General features: G+C 36.8%; 1 protein-coding gene across 1 annotated transcript in view; it reads left to right on the top strand.

The window, feature by feature from the left end:
- vps13c (vacuolar protein sorting 13 homolog C) overlaps window positions 1-19,789 on the top strand; it is an 81,263-nt gene extending 61,474 nt beyond the window's left edge. Inside the window, exons 66-85 of the mRNA XM_055232097.1 lie at window positions 682-808; window positions 1,368-1,603; window positions 2,497-2,641; window positions 3,037-3,177; window positions 3,333-3,414; window positions 3,971-4,040; window positions 4,129-4,240; window positions 4,723-4,836; window positions 5,702-5,832; window positions 6,118-6,199; window positions 6,525-6,638; window positions 6,828-6,903; window positions 7,070-7,233; window positions 7,309-7,354; window positions 7,890-8,013; window positions 12,705-12,819; window positions 16,398-16,489; window positions 17,226-17,349; window positions 17,646-17,729; window positions 18,062-19,789. Coding sequence (XP_055088072.1) covers window positions 682-808; window positions 1,368-1,603; window positions 2,497-2,641; window positions 3,037-3,177; window positions 3,333-3,414; window positions 3,971-4,040; window positions 4,129-4,240; window positions 4,723-4,836; window positions 5,702-5,832; window positions 6,118-6,199; window positions 6,525-6,638; window positions 6,828-6,903; window positions 7,070-7,233; window positions 7,309-7,354; window positions 7,890-8,013; window positions 12,705-12,819; window positions 16,398-16,489; window positions 17,226-17,349; window positions 17,646-17,729; window positions 18,062-18,163 — 2,281 coding nt within the window. The 3' untranslated portion in view covers window positions 18,164-19,789. The remainder of the gene's footprint in view (window positions 1-681; window positions 809-1,367; window positions 1,604-2,496; window positions 2,642-3,036; window positions 3,178-3,332; window positions 3,415-3,970; window positions 4,041-4,128; window positions 4,241-4,722; window positions 4,837-5,701; window positions 5,833-6,117; window positions 6,200-6,524; window positions 6,639-6,827; window positions 6,904-7,069; window positions 7,234-7,308; window positions 7,355-7,889; window positions 8,014-12,704; window positions 12,820-16,397; window positions 16,490-17,225; window positions 17,350-17,645; window positions 17,730-18,061) is intronic.
- Window positions 19,790-20,330: the final 541 nt, after the last annotated feature.

Genomic DNA, 20,330 nt, shown 5'->3' with positions numbered 1-20,330 from the left:
GTACTAGCCATTTATCAATAAAGTCTGATTTAGTGCTGCAACAATTAATACTATATAATCAGAATAATCATGACTAGTCGACTCTTAAAATAATTATAGCCTTATTTTAATAATTGTAATTGTTTTCTGGACTATGCAGACTCTAAAACACATGCACGTGTTTCAGTTCTTATTGCAACTTTATTATCTCTTTCTTTTCTTCTTTTATTTCTTCTTCTATTTCTTTATTTCTTTTCTTTTATTCTTTCTTTCTTCTATGGAATCAGAGTGTTAAAAAAAATCAATAATATCCTTTTTTTGTTTAAATAAAAATCTTAAATAGAAGCTTTCTGTTACCACATTTCAGCCATTTTTAAAGATGTGGTTAAGCAAAGTAAGTGAAAAACTTAAGTCTAAACCCTTTAATTCTGTTGAATAACCAAAGCATTATGTATTTATTTTTAGTTTTTCTTCTTGATTATGTCAAATGGCCGAAGAAATGAACAAATTAACTAAAACGAAAAGCAAAAAACTTTATTTGTTCAAAAATATATACAAAAAGTGTCACTGAACAATAGAAATAATATTAGTGATCAGTCGGCTAATAAAGTAACCGTTAGTTGCAGTCCTAGTATATTTATTTCTTATGTAATGTGACATTGTAATGCATTTCCCTCTTCTACTCTCTTCCTCTTGTTCCAGTGGTTCGGGAGAGGAGCACCAGCTGAACCCTGGAGAGGCTCAGAGGTTTGTGTGGGACAACCCGGCTATCACTCGCACTCTGAGCTGGAGACACGGGGAGACCAGGGGAGAACTGGACCTGCTCAAGGTCAGGACTTAAGTATAAGCTCACATGTTTGAAATAACAGCAGAAATTTTAGTCAGCATTCATAATTTTAAACCTTTTTGTTTGTTAACATGTCTGTGGGATTCTACAAGCTATTGCTCATTTAAGATTGTGATGGCTAATCTCTCACATTATACTCCAGGGGTCAAAACACGCTTGGACACATTTTTGATTGTTTTTTTTTCCATGATTATTTTCATGATTATTATTTCCATGATTATTTACACTGTAAATTCTCATTGAAGCATCTTTTGGCACTTTTTCACTCTGACAACTCACAGCTGTGAAGTGAAAGCCATTTCAGGAGACTTCATCATGAAACTCAATGACAGAAAGCCAATAGTTTTAAACGCACACCCACAGACACACTCATCAAGTATGTGAAATTCGATTAGTTGCACATGTCTCGGTTATAGGCTCCGTAGCACAGTAGAAAGTTTATTATAATTAAAATAGTATAAAAAATACTGACTAACCTTTGTTTTTTAATTCATGTGATCGAGTTTTACTTCATTTCTTTCTTTCCACTTTGTTCCTGTAGGATGAGGTGGGCCAGTTCTCATTCGACAGCTTGACTCAGATTCACTGGGTGAGTTTTCTGGACGGGCGTCAGAGAGTTCTGCTCTTCACCGAGGACCTGGCTGTAGTTACCAAAGCTCGCCAGGCAGAGGAGCTAGAGCAGTTTGAACAGGAAGTGAAGATTTCTCTCCAAAACCTGGGTCTCTCATTGGTCAACAACTCCAGTCGACAGGAGATTGCCTACATCGGAATTCCCAGGTAACAGTCTGAGTAAACTGCAAATTTAAACGTCAGTCAAAATTAAACAAATCAATCTTGCTTTTAATTGTGTTATTGCTAAGAATACGTTGAAAAACATGTATTCTTATTGTGAGCAGGCTTGCATCTCCATCGAGATAGACAGGTTTAATGTACTATGAAACATTTTAGCAAAGAAATATCTCCATGGAAACAAGCTGGTGGTAGAACATGTTAATATGTTTTATTCAGCCTCTGGTTGAAGGTCTTTAACAGTAACTAAATAATTGTAGTCTTTCTGAAGTAACCATCCTACAGCATTTGGCTACTCTACCCACATCTGTCTGTCATGTTATGGAGCTCCAGAGTTCCACCCACTTCCAAATCAGCTCTGGCTCCAGAAGTAAATTTTTCATTCAATTTTCCTAAATTCATTTATTGATAGTTTAGAGGCATCACAGAGGTTAACCAGCTAACTAATATCCTTAACACAGTTAAGTCCAAAAAACACATTTACAATGCAAGCTTCAATTAAATATTTTAAGAACTTGCATTTTATAAAGTTTCAGAAACAAATGTATAAAATTAAAAATTTAATTATAGGTTATGTGGTCATTAGTTACAACATAGCTGATTAGTCCTGAGTTTTCAAATTTTTAATATTCCTTTTTTTTTAACAATATATGGGAAAAATGAAGGGTAAATCTACTTTTGAAACCAGGGGGTGGGCGGTCACTGTTGAGCTCCATAGTGATGCTTTTATCCATGAGGTGGGATCTGCCAAGAAACAAAAATGTACAAAATGTAACTATGGTTCTATGATTGCCAGACTCTGAGTCAAACTCATACTTCATCTAAGCTTATTGTGTTGCATTTGGACTATTATGTTTTATGTCATCTGTCTCTGTTTTTAGTTCTGGAGTGGTTTGGGAGATGAAGCCGAAGAACCGGTGGAAGCCGTTCAGTCAGAAGAACATAAACCTTCTGGAGAAGACGTACCAGAGTCAGCTCAGTGGGAAGAGTGACACGGGCTGGGTCAAACTGGAGGGAAATATGGAGGTACGGCACCACAACGCTGTTTAAATAATACACACTGTAAGCACTGCACAGAGGGATTCAGAGCACCTCAACTGTTGGATGGATGGTTTCATGTCATAACACTTAACAGGAGCCCATAACTCTCAGATGAATAATGGGTCATTCTATTTTAATTTATTTTACTTTTCAAAAACAAAGTGTGTGGAAATCATTTAGAATTTAAATGAACACAACATTTCAAAAAGTACAACATGAGCAAACACTATGCAAATGTTTGACTGGTTTATGGTTAAAATCTCTGTAGTTACTGGGCCTGTCCACATGAAACAAAAACTGGCACAAATTATTTTATTAGTGAAAAAATTTTGACTTGCCTATAGAGTTTGCCTGTTGTTCAATGTATTCTCTAATTCCAGGTGAACTTGAGTGGCACAAACATGATGATGCGTCAGCCCGTCAATTGTCCGATTCGGAGGAACTTCCTGTCTGGGATCCAGGTGGAGTTTAAGAAGTCTGAGCATCAGCGCAGCCTCCGCGCTCAGCTGCACTGGCTACAGGTTGGTTTAATCTATGTGTTTCCTATTACACACTGAGAGGGGGCTGTATGTGACTGATGCTTGTCACATACAGCAGGAGGTAAATTGTCCGAACATTCCATAGAGCACCTTTAAAATGTTTATACAATGCCGATTGTTTTCTACACTAATTTTAGGTGGACAACCAGCTGCCTGGAGCCATCTTCCCCATTGTCTTCCATCCTGTGCCACCACCAAAGTCTATCGCTCTAGATTCAGGTAAAATACACACAATAATAAGAGTTTAAATGATGCTACACAGGATGTGTGCACAGTTTTTTACAGACAGTATGGGTTGTGCAGGAAAACACTTCTGTATCAGATTTGTCATTTAAGGTGTTTTCACATGTTACTGCCTTCTGTGGGACTGGGGCAGTAACATGTGAACAATGGTCTTTTTTTTCACCTGTGGCTGATAAATACACTGTGAGGACTATACACACTGGTGGTGGAGGAGAAAAAGCTCTTACGGCAACACAAACCAAGGCTCATCTGTGCAGACAGAAGCAGGATACAAACAGGCCGCTCTGCAGTGCATTCATAAATATGTTATCTAGTTCCAAGCACTTAAACTTTCATTATGGGCTGCGTGGGCCAGAATGCAGCTGTTCAAACTGTCCCAAGCGCACTCAAATTAAAAGCTCTTTTGCACTGCCCAAGCTAGTAGCAGTGTAGAAATCTATTTAACACACTATCGCATTACATCAGCCCCATGTAAATATATTTAAATAATATAATCTACTCAAACTGTAATATTGACGTTTCTTCTCCTCAGAACCAAAGCCTTTTATCGATGTGTCAATAATCACCAGATTTAACCAGCACAGCAACGTCATGCAGTTCAAGTGAGTGAGGCAGTTAACACAATGAGCTGGTGTCTCATGTTCTATGTTTATTTCATGCCTTTATGTTCTTACCATTTCTGTTTCTCAGGTATTTCATGGCCTTAGTTCAGGAGATGGCAGTGAAAATGGACCAGGGTTTCCTCTCTGCCATCTTGGCTCTGTTCACTCCTGCTGCAGACCCTCAGGCTGACAAACAGAAAGTGAGATCTGTCTTTATATTTATTTATTTTGTTTGCCTGACGCGTCAGTACCTCTTAATTTCTTTCTATTTAGGAGAATCTTGAACAAAATGATACGATGCATCAGACGTATCTCCCAAGTTATGTGGTTGACATTTGTTCTAGAATATTCTCGTATTCTTTCAAAACAAATAACTTCCCTCATATTTAGAAAGTTCAGTGTTTCAATTGGTGATTTTGCAGAAATCGGTGTTATTTTTTTCATTCATCTTGTAAGCCACCATGTTTGTTTAGACACAAACAGACCATGTGTTTCTCTGATTGACGAATCCGCCTATCAATCATGTTCATCTGAAAATGAGGACAGGAACAGACCAGAACATCTATGTATTTTAAAAGTTTGTGGTCTTGACTGGTCAGGCAAATATTTGTAACATTTTAAGATTGTCTTTTTTGTAGTTTCTCCATCTTGTAAACACACACCTTTGTCTGTTATGTTCCAGTCTAAGTTGATAGAGAAGGACCTTCAGATGCTGCAGCCTGAGCTCATGGAGGCTTCTCTCACTGACATCACTGGACTCAGCTTCTTTGAACACTTCCACATTTCACCCATCAAGGTACCTGTGTCCTACCAGCTCAATCTTCAATATAAAATAAATAAATATATTAATATGTTATTGACTTTTTAAAAGCTCTTTTAAACATATTATAACATTGCTTCCTCATCAAACACATACCTGGAGTTGCATTTAGTTTCATTCACACTTGTTTGATGAATCCTATTTATGAGTTTCTTTGCCTCTGAGCCTCAGGAAAAAAAAAAACTCCATTTGAATTTCCGAGGATTGTTACTTCACATGTAGAGATCCAGAAGTCTCAATGCTGTTTTTAAGTCCAGACCCATTTAAACATTTCTGCCATGAAATCACTTTCATTACAACCGCACGCTTATATTAACATGACGGGGTATGTATCTTATTAGATAGTTTTGTTTTTCATGGTAACTTGCTCTGCTGCCACTAAATTGAGCGTTACCACTAGATCCCAGTGTAGAGGGCGCTGAAGCTGGGAATAACGTGTGGTCCTTTACAAAGCCATTATCCATCCATCCATTTTCTTCCGCTTATCCGGGGCCGGGTCGCGGGGGCAGCAGTCTAAGCAGGGACTCCCAGACTTCCCTCACCCCGAACACGTCCTCCAGCTCCTCTGGTGGGACCCCAAGCCGTTCCCAGGCCAGCCGAGAGACATAGTCCCTCCAGCGTGTCCTGGAAAGCCAAAGCCATTATAAGCTCTAAAAATTGAGCTGCCAAAGCAGAGGTTCTCAACAGAAGGCTTGAAGACCATTAACAGTACAAAATATGCATAATATGTGTCCTTTAAAACAAAAATTGTGATATTTGTCAGAAAGTATATATCAAATAAATTGCAGTTGGAAATTATTATTTTTATTCATATTATTTATTATTCTCCTCTGCTCCACAGCTGCACCTGAGCCTGTCCCTTGGGTCCAGTGGAGATGACCCCTCTCAGGAGGTGGCTGCAGTTCAATCGTTAAACCTGTTGCTCAAAAGTATAGGAGCCACTCTCACCGACGTGGACGACATCATATTCAAGTAAGGCAAATCCAGCTATAAACCAGAGAAGTCAAATATCAAAAAGCTGATATAAAACTGACCTTTAGTATATGAAAGTCCAAACACTGACAGAGCACTTGGCAACAGTCTCAGTCTGGTTCTTATATTTAAGGATTTTTCTTTAACACTCATTTGACCAATCATTATATTTTTAGAAAATTGATATCATCAAAAAATATTTTGTTAAAATTTCCCTGTCTTATCTTTATATTGTTCTGGGTCATGAAGTTATGCTGCTGACCATAATCGTAAACTGTTTTTCAGATTGGCATATTTTGAGGTGAAGTATCAGTTTTACAGCAGAGACAAACTCATGTGGGAGGTCATCAGCCACTACACTGAACAGGTGGGTTTCTTTCAAAGCTAACATTAGTAACATTAACACCCAACTCAGCTACACCTGAGACGTATCACCTTGGGGTGTGAAAAATGGGTACGACTGTGTACAATTTAGGTTGCTACATCTGAGCAGGCTGAAGTCCTTCTGGTATTTGTAAAGTCTTATGGCTCATTGATGTGTGGCGACTTTCGCCAAAAGTTGTGATTTTTTAACTCTAGCCTCAACTCTGTAGACTTTGCATGTAAACCCGATGCCCCTGACACTGCAGTCTGAACGCAGCATTATAGTATCACATTAGCATAAGCATTAAAACTGTCTCCCTGTGCTGCAGTTCCTGAAGCAGATGTACGTTCTGGTTTTGGGTCTGGACGTTTTGGGAAATCCTTTTGGACTGATCCGGGGTCTGTCTGAGGGGGTGGAGGCCTTCTTCTATGAGCCATTTCAGGTAAAACTAAGTACATGACTGGTCATCAACCAGTTGACAGGAATTTGAGCTCAGTCCTGTTCCAATCCCGAGGCCTGGGACAGACTCCTCTGCCCCCTTCCCATTTTTTCCTGACGACCTGACAAACTGCCTCTAATTGCATTTCAGAAGTGAATATTTAAATAAAAATAAGTTGATATCACGTTACAGGGAGCAGTTCAAGGTCCAGAGGAGTTTGCTGAAGGTTTTGTGATTGGAGTGCGCAGTCTGCTGGGACACACTGTTGGTAAGTAGCAGTTTTCTTTGCAGGCTAAAGGGTTAACAGAAATCTCTAAACAAAAATGTCAGATACATGTATTTACAAGCATAGTGCATAATAAGATGGGAATAATGTTAATGCTGAAATGATCTTGAACATTAATCAGCTTGCCATGTCTCATGTCTGCCCACAGGTGGCGCTGCAGGGATGGTGTCTAAGATCACAGGCTCGGTGGGGAAGGGTCTGGCTGCGATCACAATGGACAAAGAATATCAACAGAAACGCAGAGAAGAGATGAACCGACCACCCAAAGACTTCGGAGAGAGTTTAGCCAAAGGAGGAAAAGGACTGCTCAAGGTTAGACATAAACTGGGGATGTTGTTTTTTACTGGAATATAACTGATGAGCTATACAATTTGTGTTTATCCTCAGGGTGTCGTGGGAGGAGTTACTGGCATCGTCACGAAACCCATGGAAGGTAGGTAACATTGTTATGCATGGGAAACACCTAAACACGCTTGATTGTTTCAGAGAAAGGGTGTAAACAAGGCTACAAAATGTAAAGTTATTCAAGTTGCACATTATGACATCAAGTAGTGGGACAACATATTATAAGCCTGGAAGAAAGAGGCAGCCTTCATTTGTGCAATTCAGCGAAATGTTCCACAATATGGCATTAAACTTGGAGAACAGAAAGTGACACTATCAGGTCTGTTACAGATCCATGGGGAGGCAAACCCACTCAAAAAAATCCAGCTTTATCAAGATATTATCAAGCAATAAAAACACCTGTAATTGAAGAAATGCAAAATGGAGAAGTGCAATGCCATAGTGTGGAACATTAATACATCTCCAGATAAGCAGGTGACGACGGACCCTCCACCAAAAAAGATACATACTAATACTTTAATTGCACCCGCATACATTCTACACACGACAGAAAGTACTTTTGGACTCATTAAAGTGAATTTGTTTTACATCAGTGGAGATAATATGTATGTGTTGATCCTCAGGGGCGAAGAAGGAGGGCGCTGCTGGGTTCTTTAAGGGAATTGGTAAAGGTCTGGTGGGAGTGGTGGCCCGACCCACTGGAGGCATCGTGGACATGGCCAGCAGCACGTTCCAGGGCATCCAAAGGTAATGCTACTCCTCCCTGTGTGTGAATATATATCTGTGTGTTATACTGTGTGTTAATATGTTGCGTTCATGTGTGGTCATTATAAATCGTGTATATATTTTTTATTTATTTTTTGCTTTGAAAGAGGGAAGGATTCTATAGTGACATTCCCCTTGTTATAGTGACATGTCATTTTTATTGTTTATCTCCATGGGTTTCAAAATGACACAAAATTAAGGCTGTCATAGTGATTAAAAATTAAGAAATAAACTAAAATTGATTTACTGGCATCAGAAAGTAACAATATTCTATGTGTGTTATGTGTTATGTTATTATTTGAAATCCTGCATATACTTTGTTTTGAAGGAAGGAAGAATTCTGTAGTAAAAGTTAATTTGTTATAGTCAGTTTTTAGCAGTTTTTTTTTAAATTCAGTCAGTAGGTTTCAGAATGATGAGAAATTAGGACCATTGCCATAGCGATTAACAAAACTTTATCTATTTTTGTTCTAGAAAGTTACATATTGTGGCTTTAAACCTCCTGTGTGTCAAATTAACTTCAGAAAGTAATAATAGTATTCATTAGTGAGACTTGACTGTAGACTAGTAGCAGCCACTAACAAGAAAAATCTCATGTTTATTATATGGAACACTTCAGTTTGGAGATTTGGTTAAAAATGTGGATTTGGAAAATTTTAACACAAAATTGTTGAAAGTAACGCAACCTATTAAATGTGTTCATATGTCCAGAACTGTAGCTGTGTTGTGTTGTCTAATTTTCTGCTTCTGTTTCTGTCTCGTGATGTTGCCTGGGATTTTTTTCTTGTCTTTGTGGTGTGTGAGTATTCGACATTTAACACGCCCAAGCTGTGTTCCTTCATTTTTTCAATCGCAGGAGTTTAAAAAGACAAATATAGAATCATTATTATTATTTTAAAGTGCATTTGACACATTTGACTACTCATTTCACTGTTGTGAAATGAGTAGTCAAAAAATCTTGCCTTGTACAAAAAATCTTGCCTTGTTTGTTCTATTTTTTTAGTTTTGGTGAAGCTTATAATTTTACTTCCTGGTTGGAAGCTACCTAGCCACCATAATGTTAACAAAGGCCAGAATTTGTATAAACTACACAATTGCTCTGATTTGACTAATAAAAATAAATGACACCACTTTTATTTTGTTAAATTATCCTTGCTTGCATTTTTGATGGATGTGTCTGTGTTGTTGTCATAGGTTATAACTCAGCACTACTTCCTGTGTTTTTGTACTTTTCTTTTCATCTTTGTCACAGAAAGTGGCACTTAACTGATGTAAAATTATGATAAACATTTAGCACAGGTACAGTCCCACCAAACCAAGTCAGAATTAGAAAAGCCTGAAAACTTGTCTTATGCACATGAACCAAAATGTTAGGAAGGAGCTCAGTTTGGCGTGGCTGCTCATTTGTGCTTGTGCATGTGAATGTTGTTGCACAGACTGAAGGTAAGTACTGCATTTTGTCATAAATGAAATATACTTTGTATAAAACATTGACCATCTCTCATACCTGATACTGTAAGCCTGTTCTAATTCCAGTCTTGTCCTGTACTTGGTCTAAAGCAGCATTTGGAGAAATGTATATATATAAATATGGAGTTGTTTTCATTTAGATTCTAAATGAAAATTTAGTCTCTAAATTTTAGAGACTGCAACTTCTAAGCTTTACTTGAGTATAATGGTTTTCGTCATGCTTCAGGAATCGACCAACTGTCTCATGTATAGAATTCAGTGAGACTGAGTCGCATGGCTTGCTTGGATGATTTTCCAGAGCTAGAAATCAAATCCAGCCGTAAAACTGCTTTGACATACTAAATAAATACATTGTAGCCTGTGTTGTAGGAATAAGTGAAGTCCCAGAGTGTAAAAAAAGGCAAAAACACATTGGAAGTTTATGTACCGTCAATGCATGGTCAGTAGATATCAACACTCTGATGGTAGCTGACCATGCTTCCATTGTAGGAGGATTATGTCTTCAGAGGAGGTTCAATAAACCCTGGGTTTAAGAGTTAACTCAAGGTTAATCTCAGAGTTTTCTGTTTCACGAAACAGGTTAGAAAACACAGATGACATAAACATTGAGTTTAGCAGAGGATGCAAGACTTTATCAATGGAGCCCAGAGAAGAGGAGTCTCCATGACAACAGTAAAATAGAGGAGGCTTCCATCTTAGATGCACACAGCACATTATTTAATAAGTTTATACAGTTTTATTGTGAAGATACAAATAAGATTATTCAAAAGGTCTGCATAATTGTTGTAGTCTCGGTAGTGAGCATTCACATCAGAGAATCCTTTAAGGTTTAAACCAATTGGACCAATTTTAGCATTGAAACTGGCTACTCAAAGAGTCATATGAGGCTCATTCTGCTTTCTGATCGGACAATTCTCTTTAGAAATTATAACATAAACAACAACAGGCGCAGAGTTAAACTAAACCTTCTTTGTGAAACAGGCTGGAGTTACCCTCTGAGTTGGGTTTATTTAAACCCGCTTTGTGAAACATAAAACCCAGAGTATGGCTGATTTCAGGGTTATTCAACTCTTGAGTTGTCCACAAAGAAGTGTCAACAAAGAAATGTCAACAAGAGCCTAGTTGGAGCTGTCCTTGGTACAGTAGTGCAATTTCTCATCAGTCTAAGCGTTTTTTAAAAACAGCAGCAGCAGTAAGTGTTTATACTGTGGGCCTGAGAGCGTGGACTTGTGCATCAGTGACTTGGTTTCACATTAATTTTTTACTAGCGTCTTTTTTAATGTACAGGTGAAGGAGCTCAGTGTACTTAGTTGAGGTGGATTGCACTGCACTGGTTTTGAGGCAGTCTGAAATGCTGCATGGGTTTCAATCACATCTGTCAAATGTCATGTCGTCCATCCCCCTTTCTCCCCTTTCTCCCCTTTCTCCCCCTTCTCCTCCTCCCTCCTCTTCATCGAGTCATGTGACACCATCACTACTGCCCTCTTTAACTGCTGTTGTGTTCCATGCTCCCTCTAGAGCTGAAAGGTGAGAATAGCATTGTGTCCAGAGAAACCTGCAGCTTGAATGAACAATAATGTGAAATGTTGATTCTCTGCATGAGGCCACAGAAATGCAGAAACTTGGAAAGTCTTGGAAAGTGTCCAGAAAATAAAACAAACAGCCTTGTAGAGTGCAAAAAAGGAACATCTATCTATGTGAATTTAATTATTTAATTTCACAATATATGTCTTCATTTAAGGAGATTAGTGGATGGATGTTCCACAGTATTGCATTAAACACACTGTAAGAATGCAGTGTGCGAGTGAGCATACTGCATTCTTACAGTGTGCCTACTCGCTTCTCCACAGATCTGATTGTGAAATGGAAGCATTACCTCGGTGTCTCCATGGAGATATATAAGTTAAATGTTTAACTGTGGAACATTCCAGGCAAAGCAGCTAGTGGCAGAAAAGTTCCATAGTGCACCTTTAAATAATAACAATAGCTTAGATTTCTATGGCACGTCTCATTTTCTTATTGATGTTCTTATTTTACTGAGCTGCGAGCTCCCTGACTGTAGTTAAAGTTAAAGTTATAATGTTTCCTCTTCAAAAACATGGAGTTGTGTTTTGTTTCATTCACACGTGTTTGAGTAACCTTTTAATATTAGTCTGTCTACATCTCCAATGCTCAAAATGCTCTGTTCCACCTTGTGATGTCAATATCTTCTTTTACCTTTAGTTCAGTTGAGATTGGCAGTTCCAGGGTTAAAATTATCCAAATGATTCTAGTGAAGGTGTGTGGAGTTTTAAAGCACAGTGGAGCACTTCCTGTATTTCTACATGACATCACAAAGTAGAACAGAGCGTTTTCTGTTTGAGAGAAGAACTCAGGCTAAATATGCAGAGTTTGTGTGTTAAACATGTGTGAATGAAACAAAACACAACTCAATATATGTTTGTGATGAGGAAACAACATTATAAAATAGATCAGAAAATAGCATAATGTGGGCCCTTTAAAAGAAAATCTAATTTTAATTCAGGCAAAAAAAGAAATGTGACATACCATCCAATCCTAACGCCAATGTGAAAATAGCCAACTATCACCAAACTATTTACTCACTCCACATTCCTGTCAAGTGTGTTGCCCAGAGACACAACGATACTGAGCTAGCACTGAACCTAAAGCCTTAAAGGTGCACTCTGTAACTTTTTACTTGGCACATGACAAACACACATAACGAGGACACAGGACAAGCACCTCGCCAAACGAGACAAACATTCTTCATGAAGATAGATAGGTTTTATGTCATACTGGAAGATTATAGCCAAAGGAACAACATTTCCATGGTAACAAGAGTCAGGTTTATGAAGATGCAAGTCCGGTCAGAGTAAGAACGCACGTTTTTTCTATGTTTTCCAGGGCAATAAACACAACTAGAAATGGAAAAAAAAAACAATGTTTCTATTTTTTGACTAAAAGGTTACATGCGGTGGTTTTGATTATGACTAGCTAGAAATGTCCTGAACCAATAAAAGGCCATAGTTGTATAAATGTGTATAAATATAAAAAGAGTCAAAACTGCTTAAATCAACATCCACATTCAGAAATCAGATTATTGAACCTGTGCTAGATGTTCCTTGTTTTGCACTAATGCATTGTGGGAAATGTGGGCTTATATTTTCTATCTAAACTGTCATATGTTTTTTGTTTACATTCAGAGCTGCAGAGTCGACGGAGGAGGTGACCAAACTGCGCCCGGTGCGTCTGATCAGAGAAGATGGGATCATTCGACCTTATGACCTCTCTGAGTCCAAAGGTTATGACCTCTTCCAGGTTTGTACCTTTCATCACACATTCAGTTCAGGTATTAGATTTTACTCTTATTTTACTTCTTAACTTTAAAATACATACAAAACAATCATAGTGTCTTTACACACAGTGGCTTCTATTTTATAACAAAACACACAGTATGCTTTATTTGGACTCTAGTGAATCAGACTGAATAAGGCTAAAAACAATAGCTTCTAGTCAAAGAAAGCACCAGGGATCATGATGTATCCAGATGAAACAAAGGCTTTTAACTTTACTTTTTGAATTATGAAGAGGGTCTGTTTTTTTCCCACTTCACTATTACCAGTGTTAGTTCCCAATCATCTGCTGCCTTCTTCAAAACTAAATATTAGTTAATATGTAAATGAGGAAATAACATACTAAAAGCAAGTAGTAAAAAAGTTGTTGCGGTAAGTAGTAGAGACAGTACAGTCGTATATATATAGAGAGGTGTTTTATCTATTTTATTGATTTATTTATTTTACAAAATTATTAAAATAACAATATATTTCAGGACAGAGTATGTGCACAGCTCTCATTAACCCTTTCCTAACCCCCTCCCTCCTTTCTCTCTTTCCTTGCTGCAGCCTGATCAGGAGTGAACTTTCTCTGATTTCATTTATCAGATGGATTTTGTCTTAATTAAAGACTGTTTGTTTCTGTCTGTGTTTAACCTAATGTAACAGAGACACTGCACACTCAGGCACGCCCCCTAGAGGTCACACAAGACACTGCAGCTGCGCTTTCACTTCTCACTTCTATCTTTTTTGTACCATTATTTGGGCATTTTAAAATTTTAATTTATTTACATTTGTAATATATTTTAAAGCAGCCAAACCAGAAATATTTGAGGTGACCAGTACTGTTTAGTTCAAATAAATAATAATAAATAAATAATCCATCAGCTGTAACAAGTAGATTTGTTTCAGACAGTAAAAGAATTATATTAATTTTGTGAAATAATATTAAAATATAAAATGTGAAAATCTTCAGAATTTGATAAAGAACTTGGTAGTGAAAACAGGTCTTACTGGTGTGTAACTTGTCCTTAATAGAAATGTTAAATTGTAAATGTTTTATAATTGTACTTGACAGAATTTCCATTATTCTGTCTAAACAAAACTACACAAATTGTAGTTACAGATTTGAGATAAAAAATATTTGTAAACAGTTTGCAGTGGTTCAAAGTTATTCCTCACTTACCTTATGCATTTAGAGCATCCTAATTATTCACAGTGATGAGTTTATGAACACTTTTCACAACTCTCAAAAAACAGAGCAGAGTTTTGCTGTCACGGTAATGCTAATACACCCTTCCTGATTCTTGGACAATAAACTGTGTACAGGGCCTTTAATTCATGAAAGCACAAGATTTTTTACATTTTAAATATTATTCATTTTGTATTCTCTTCATTTAACTCTCACATCAGCAACCACAGTCTTGTGCCTCAGTGCTTTTGCCTGTTTTTGCTCTGTCTACTTTGGCACAGCTGCAGATTCAGGTGGCTCTTAACTGACGTATGTCCAAATCTTTTCATACCTCAAACATATAATTACATTTAAACTTTATTTTTCCACAAAATAACATCTCTGCATTTTATTTTTATAGTGATTTTTTAATTTCATATCAGTTTATTTGACCAAAGTTGATTTTTACAAGTAATTATAACATTTAAATATATTACTATATTACTCTATTTTCTGATCTATGTTATAATCCTCATCACAAACAGACCTGGAGTTGTGTTTTGTTTCATTCACATGTTTAACACACAAACCCTGCATATTTAGGCTGAGTTTTTCTCAAACAAAAAAACACTCTGTTCCATCTTGTGATGTCATGTGGTAATACAGGAAGTGCTCCATTGTGTTTTAAAACTCCATACACCTTCACTAGAATCATTTGGATAATTTCAGCCCTGGAATTGCCCATCTCTATTGAACCAAAGGTAAAAGGTAACTGTTAATTTGAAAACTACCACTTCATGACATCACAAGGTAGAACAAAGCATTTTGAGCTTTGGAGATGTAGATAGACTAATAATAAAGAGTTACTCAAACATGTGTGAATGAAACAAAACACAACTCCAGGTGTGTTTTTGATGCAGTAACAATGTTATAACACGGCTTAAAGACTCCATTTTGTGTAGTATATTACCTTTAACTCGTAGAGAGTAGCAATATATTTGTAAACAATTATGTTACCTGCTGAGGTATATTTCTGCATAATTTGTATAAAATAGAATAAATAATAAGCTAATAACCTGCTCATACTTGTCATCTGGGTCTAATGGTACATAAATGGTTTGTATAGTAAGGCAGAAGTTCCAGTTATAATGGCTTGCTACAATAAAATATATATTTTCAATGAAATATGCATGCACATAGTATTTGAATGTCTTTGATGAATAAAAGATTTAGACATGAAGTATAAGACTGTAAGTATCACAGTGTGTACCATTACTGCCCTGATGTGTCAGCTTTACCTCTGGCCTCATTAATGTACCAGCGCCTTTAACTGTATCCCCTCATTGTTACATCTTTTAACATAAACTAATCGACAAGTAAATACAGGGTTTTAAAATGAGAATTCATCTGATAGAGCTAAACAGAACTGCCAAATGGTCCCTTTCAAACGACATATGGATGCAAGTGAATACACAGCAACACAGAATGTCGCCAGGCCAAGTTATAGGTCAGACCTGTGGAGAGATGGGGCCACTTAAACAAGCAACTGAACTTGAATAAATGCAGTATAGACAACTGTGTTACTACAAAAAAAGTAATTAATGAAAACTGTAAAACATGCATTATTACCAGTCCAGAGAAGTCACCTCCCCACAGATTTGATCTGTAACTTGGCCTGGTGTCATCAGCTGCTTGTTTCCATAGAGATAGAAATGTTTAATGCTGCTATATTGTGGAACATTCAACAAGTTTCAATTCTTCAAATAAAAACAGTGCAGTGGATACAGTTGTAGGCAGTGTGTCTGTATGAATGTGTTTCTCAAATGTAACATCTACTACAATCTACTCTTTCATAATAAAACCACTAATCTTATAATTGTTGCACTTTTCTTCCTTTCTGCTCTCACAAAAGCACTTCACATCTGGGTGGTTTAAAGGGGAGCACTAACTGAAAATCATTCTGTGGAGAAAAGAGACAATTTGATGATATATAAAAGTTTACAGTTTACATGTTGAAAAGTGAAGAGGAGCCTGAAAATCACCCACACATATCTTAAATTTAAAATGGACTGAGATGGAAAAATGGTAAAAGACACAAAAATGTACATGATTTATTATTACACCCTATTCATATAGACATATTTTTGCATATGTCAAAATGAGTCTGTTATTTCCTAAGGATTTAATAGTATGTGGTAAAAATGTATATTATCCAGGTATTTAATGCTACAACTTTTCTCATTAGCACCTGAAGGACGTACTAATGATTTTATGCACAAACTGATGCATATTTTTAAGCACAACCTAAACTCATCCTGGATTAAATATTGTTGTTTAGTTTAGTTTTGTGTTGTTTAGTTTTAGTTTAGTGTTGAAAAGGCTGTGTGTTTCAGCGCTCTGAGATTAAACAGTTGGAGGGAGAAGTGTTCAGAGACCTGAGTCCTTACCCCGGACACAGGAAGACCAACATCATCGTCACCAACAGGTAAATATGTGTATACTCTGTCTACGCTCACTATTCAGTTATGTATACGTACATATACATACAGTACTATATGCAGTATGTATAAGATAAGATAAGATAAGATATGCCTTTATTAGTCCCACAGTGGGGAAATTCCAGTATTGCACCACACAGTTAAAGAACAGAAGGAAAATGGTACATGCAATAAAACAAGATAATAGATAAATAGCTTAAAATAATTTTAAAAATAGACTTAAAACATAAACTAAAAATAGACTCTAATGTAACATCTCCGTACGTATTATGTATATGTTTGGGCAGGTGAGTAGGATTACCTCCTCTCCACAGATCAGACCATATCTTATATTTTCTATCAGTTTTCATTTGGACTGTTAAAAAAAAAAAAATCTTGAATAGGGTTAAAATGATCTTGATCTACATCAGAACTAGAAAGGCCACACTGTAATAAGAAAACTAGCATTATGTCCAGTTGAAAATTATATTCTGTTGTGTCCAAACATGTTGCAATGTCCCTGTCCTTTTTATTGCATCTGCACACTGTCCTTCAAATAAATAAATAAATAAAAATAAATAAATAAATTTATTCTTCCTGTTCAGTTTTACACAATTGAATTTGTACATTTGCTGATGTGTGTGGATGCGGGTGTGTGTGTGTGCGTGTGCGTGTGTGCGTGCGTGCGCGTGCGTGCGCACATAGTAAGACTTAAAGTTATATTCTTTTTTATATCTATTTTAGGCGTGTGGTGTGTGTGAAGGAGCTGGACTTTGTCAATCACTTTAACAAAGAGTGGGAATGTCTCTATGAGAACTTCTATAGACTTCCAGAAGTGAGAGGAAGTGACCTCAAGATCTACTGTAAGGTACTGCCCCCTACAGGACTCACATACTAAATACAGTCTACAACTAATCATGATGGGAAATTTTCTATATCCTTCGGTAAGAGGAAACATACAGAGGGGTAACTGGTCTACCTGATCCACCTGGAGAAATCCAGACTTGGCCAGCCAAAACCATATGCGTTAACAAAACAGAACGTAGAAGGGACTGGCTGGTCACGCAAGAGAAAACCCACATAGACCATTGACTGTATATATCAGCCACAGGGAGAACATGCAAACTCCACCTGGGTGTCAACTATACTGTTGTTTTTGTTCAGGAGCCAATGAAGATAAAGCTCCCAAAGAAGGACGGCCAGGACCCAGCAAGAACTGTCCAGCTCAAAGACCCACTAGTGGCACAGGTACAGACCAGAGGGACTTTCATCTGTTTCTGTAAATGTTGTGTTTATGTCACTCCTGATCCTGTAACAAAAGAAAGCTCCATAGAGGAAGTGCACATTATCAACATCAAATGAACTGTCAAATGGCAGCTATAAAAATGCAAAGATGGATTTATTAGGGAACAGATTATCCTCTACAAACAACAGAATATCCTGTCTATTTAAAGGTGCCCTATGTAATATTTCTGGTGGCGGGTCTGAACCTGCTTGTCTCCATGGAGATACTGTGCATCCTTTTAACTGAAACCCCATATGAATGTCTTAAGCCTTTCCCCCTCCCTCTCTCTCCACAGAAGTTACATGCTTCTATCTGTGATGGTCAGATGGCTCAGCAGCAGCACCGAATGTCCCGCCAACTGTCCACGCGCTTCCTAAAGCCCGCCCACAAGCAGTGACCTCACTTCCTCTTCCTGTTTCACACTGGTTACATTTTTAAGGTCCATCTTAATGTGCTGTCTGTGCAAGCAAGTTTTCGACTGCTTTAAAAATACAAATGCTGCCTGTTCAACAAATGCACTATTAATGAATTACAACAAAAAAATAATAATTACTCAACAAACAAATGCAATAATTACTTAAATTAAGTCAGAAATATCAAAAAGACCGCTGTAAATGTTTTGTATGACCAAAAATTTTGATGTAAAATAGAGAATGAATCCATTATGTCCTACAGGAAACAATACCGTCCACAGTCAAAACAATTTAAAGATGCACTATGTAACTTTTCAGGTAGAGGGTCTGCCACCTGCTTGTTTCCATGGTGATGTGGTTACACATTTATACCAGGTCTACTGCAGTCTGAAATGCAAAATGTCATGTTGAATCTGATTAAATATGTGTATGTATAATGATATTAAAATAGTTGGGTATAATTGAAAATGCCAAAGCAAAGTGTTTTCCCAATGAGGCTGGAGAACTGAACACTGTAATGCACTTTTGTAGTAGCAGCACAAGTGTCACATTTACTACGAGCTGATTCAAATGTTTAGTACTTTAAAACCAAGCAAATAGCCAATTGTAACAAATTAACTGTAAATTGTGACTGGGCATTTGTGTAAGCCAGAACAACACAGTGTTTCCCATTCACATTGCATCAAAATGTCATGGCTATAACCCAAAAAATATTGTAATTTTTTTTCCAACTAAAGTCCAAATAATAATAATATTATTGCACTATTCTTCTGCCAGTTTCTGAAACTGTTTAACTACATTTACCATTGTTTCCATTTTTTTCATTTTAATTTTAAATCTTTTATGTTTAAATGTTTTACTTTTATTGTATTTTTTATATTAGCCACTAGCAGCAGTTTATGGAGTTCAGGGTTTTCTATTCATGGGCTTCAAACAATTCCTGGTTTGAAGGACTAGATATATGGGGTTTTAAAATGTATATAGATAGCTTATAATGGCACATAGTTAACATGTCCAATAGGAAAACTGACTCAATTTCTCTTGTCTCAGGATAGTTATCCATTTGTCCATTAAACGTGTATTTTTGTTTTTATTTTCATTATAAATTGCACTAAAATATAAAGATAAAGCCTTGCAACTACTATGCAATGATGCTACTTGCATTAAACAATAGTAATAGTGTATTAAAGGTTCCATATTACACAAAATTGACCCTTGTGAGCTTTAAGCCATGTTAGAATGCTGTTACCTCCAAAAACATACCTGGTATTTAAGTAATCTTTCATTATTAGTCTGCCCACATCTTCAGAGCTCAAAATTCTCTGTTCCACCTTGTGTTGTTTTAAATTTTCAGCTAGTTTGTGTGTTAAACATGTGTGAATGAAACAAAACACAACTTCAGGTATGTTTGTGATGAGGAAATAGCATTATAACACAGATCACAATATTGTGTCATGTGGGCCCTTTGATAATGTTTATGCTTTGAGCGCTTTGTAACTGCTGTCTGACTAGTGTAAGGAGGATTTTTTGGGGGGTTTAAAATGTGTATGTGAAGAATACACCAGCTGGAAAGAAATGTACTGATTTGGTTATAAAAGATATATATCCATAAAGAAATGTGTTTTGTTTGTTTTTTTCTTTATAAACCATGTGGCCCAAAGGTGTTCAAAATGTTCCTCTAATGTAGTGTTTCTCAAACTGTGGTACATGAGCTCTTTCTGATGGTATGCAAGGTCTGCTTGGTTTAGAGTTAGTTTTATCAATTATTTTGGTCCTCCCTTAAGCAATTTCTTAAGAACTATGGTAGCAATGATGTAGCCAATTGTTAGACCTTGTTTAGCCCTAGTCTAACATTGGGAAAGTACAGTTATACACCTGGTTAAGATCTGGTGGTACTCAGAAAACCAAATATGGGTGGTACTTGGTGTGATAACTTTGGGAACTACAGATCTAGTATACAGTATTTATGTTAATATCACGCTACAAAATGAATAACACTGTCATGGTCTCACCTTTCTGTTGGAGACAACATTTTAAGTACTTTTGACTAATCAAAAGATGGCAATTAGCAATTCCAAATCAGAATATTCTATGGTAATGGTGGTAATTTTTCCATCAACCCGAAACCTATGGATATAAAAATCTGAAGCT

Source organism: Periophthalmus magnuspinnatus, chromosome 3 (assembly GCF_009829125.3).
Source record: "Periophthalmus magnuspinnatus isolate fPerMag1 chromosome 3, fPerMag1.2.pri, whole genome shotgun sequence".
NCBI classification, from domain to species: Eukaryota; Metazoa; Chordata; class Actinopteri; order Gobiiformes; family Gobiidae; genus Periophthalmus; species Periophthalmus magnuspinnatus.
Note: the sequence above shows the minus strand (reverse complement) of the source record. Positions and strands in the feature narration are given on the sequence as shown.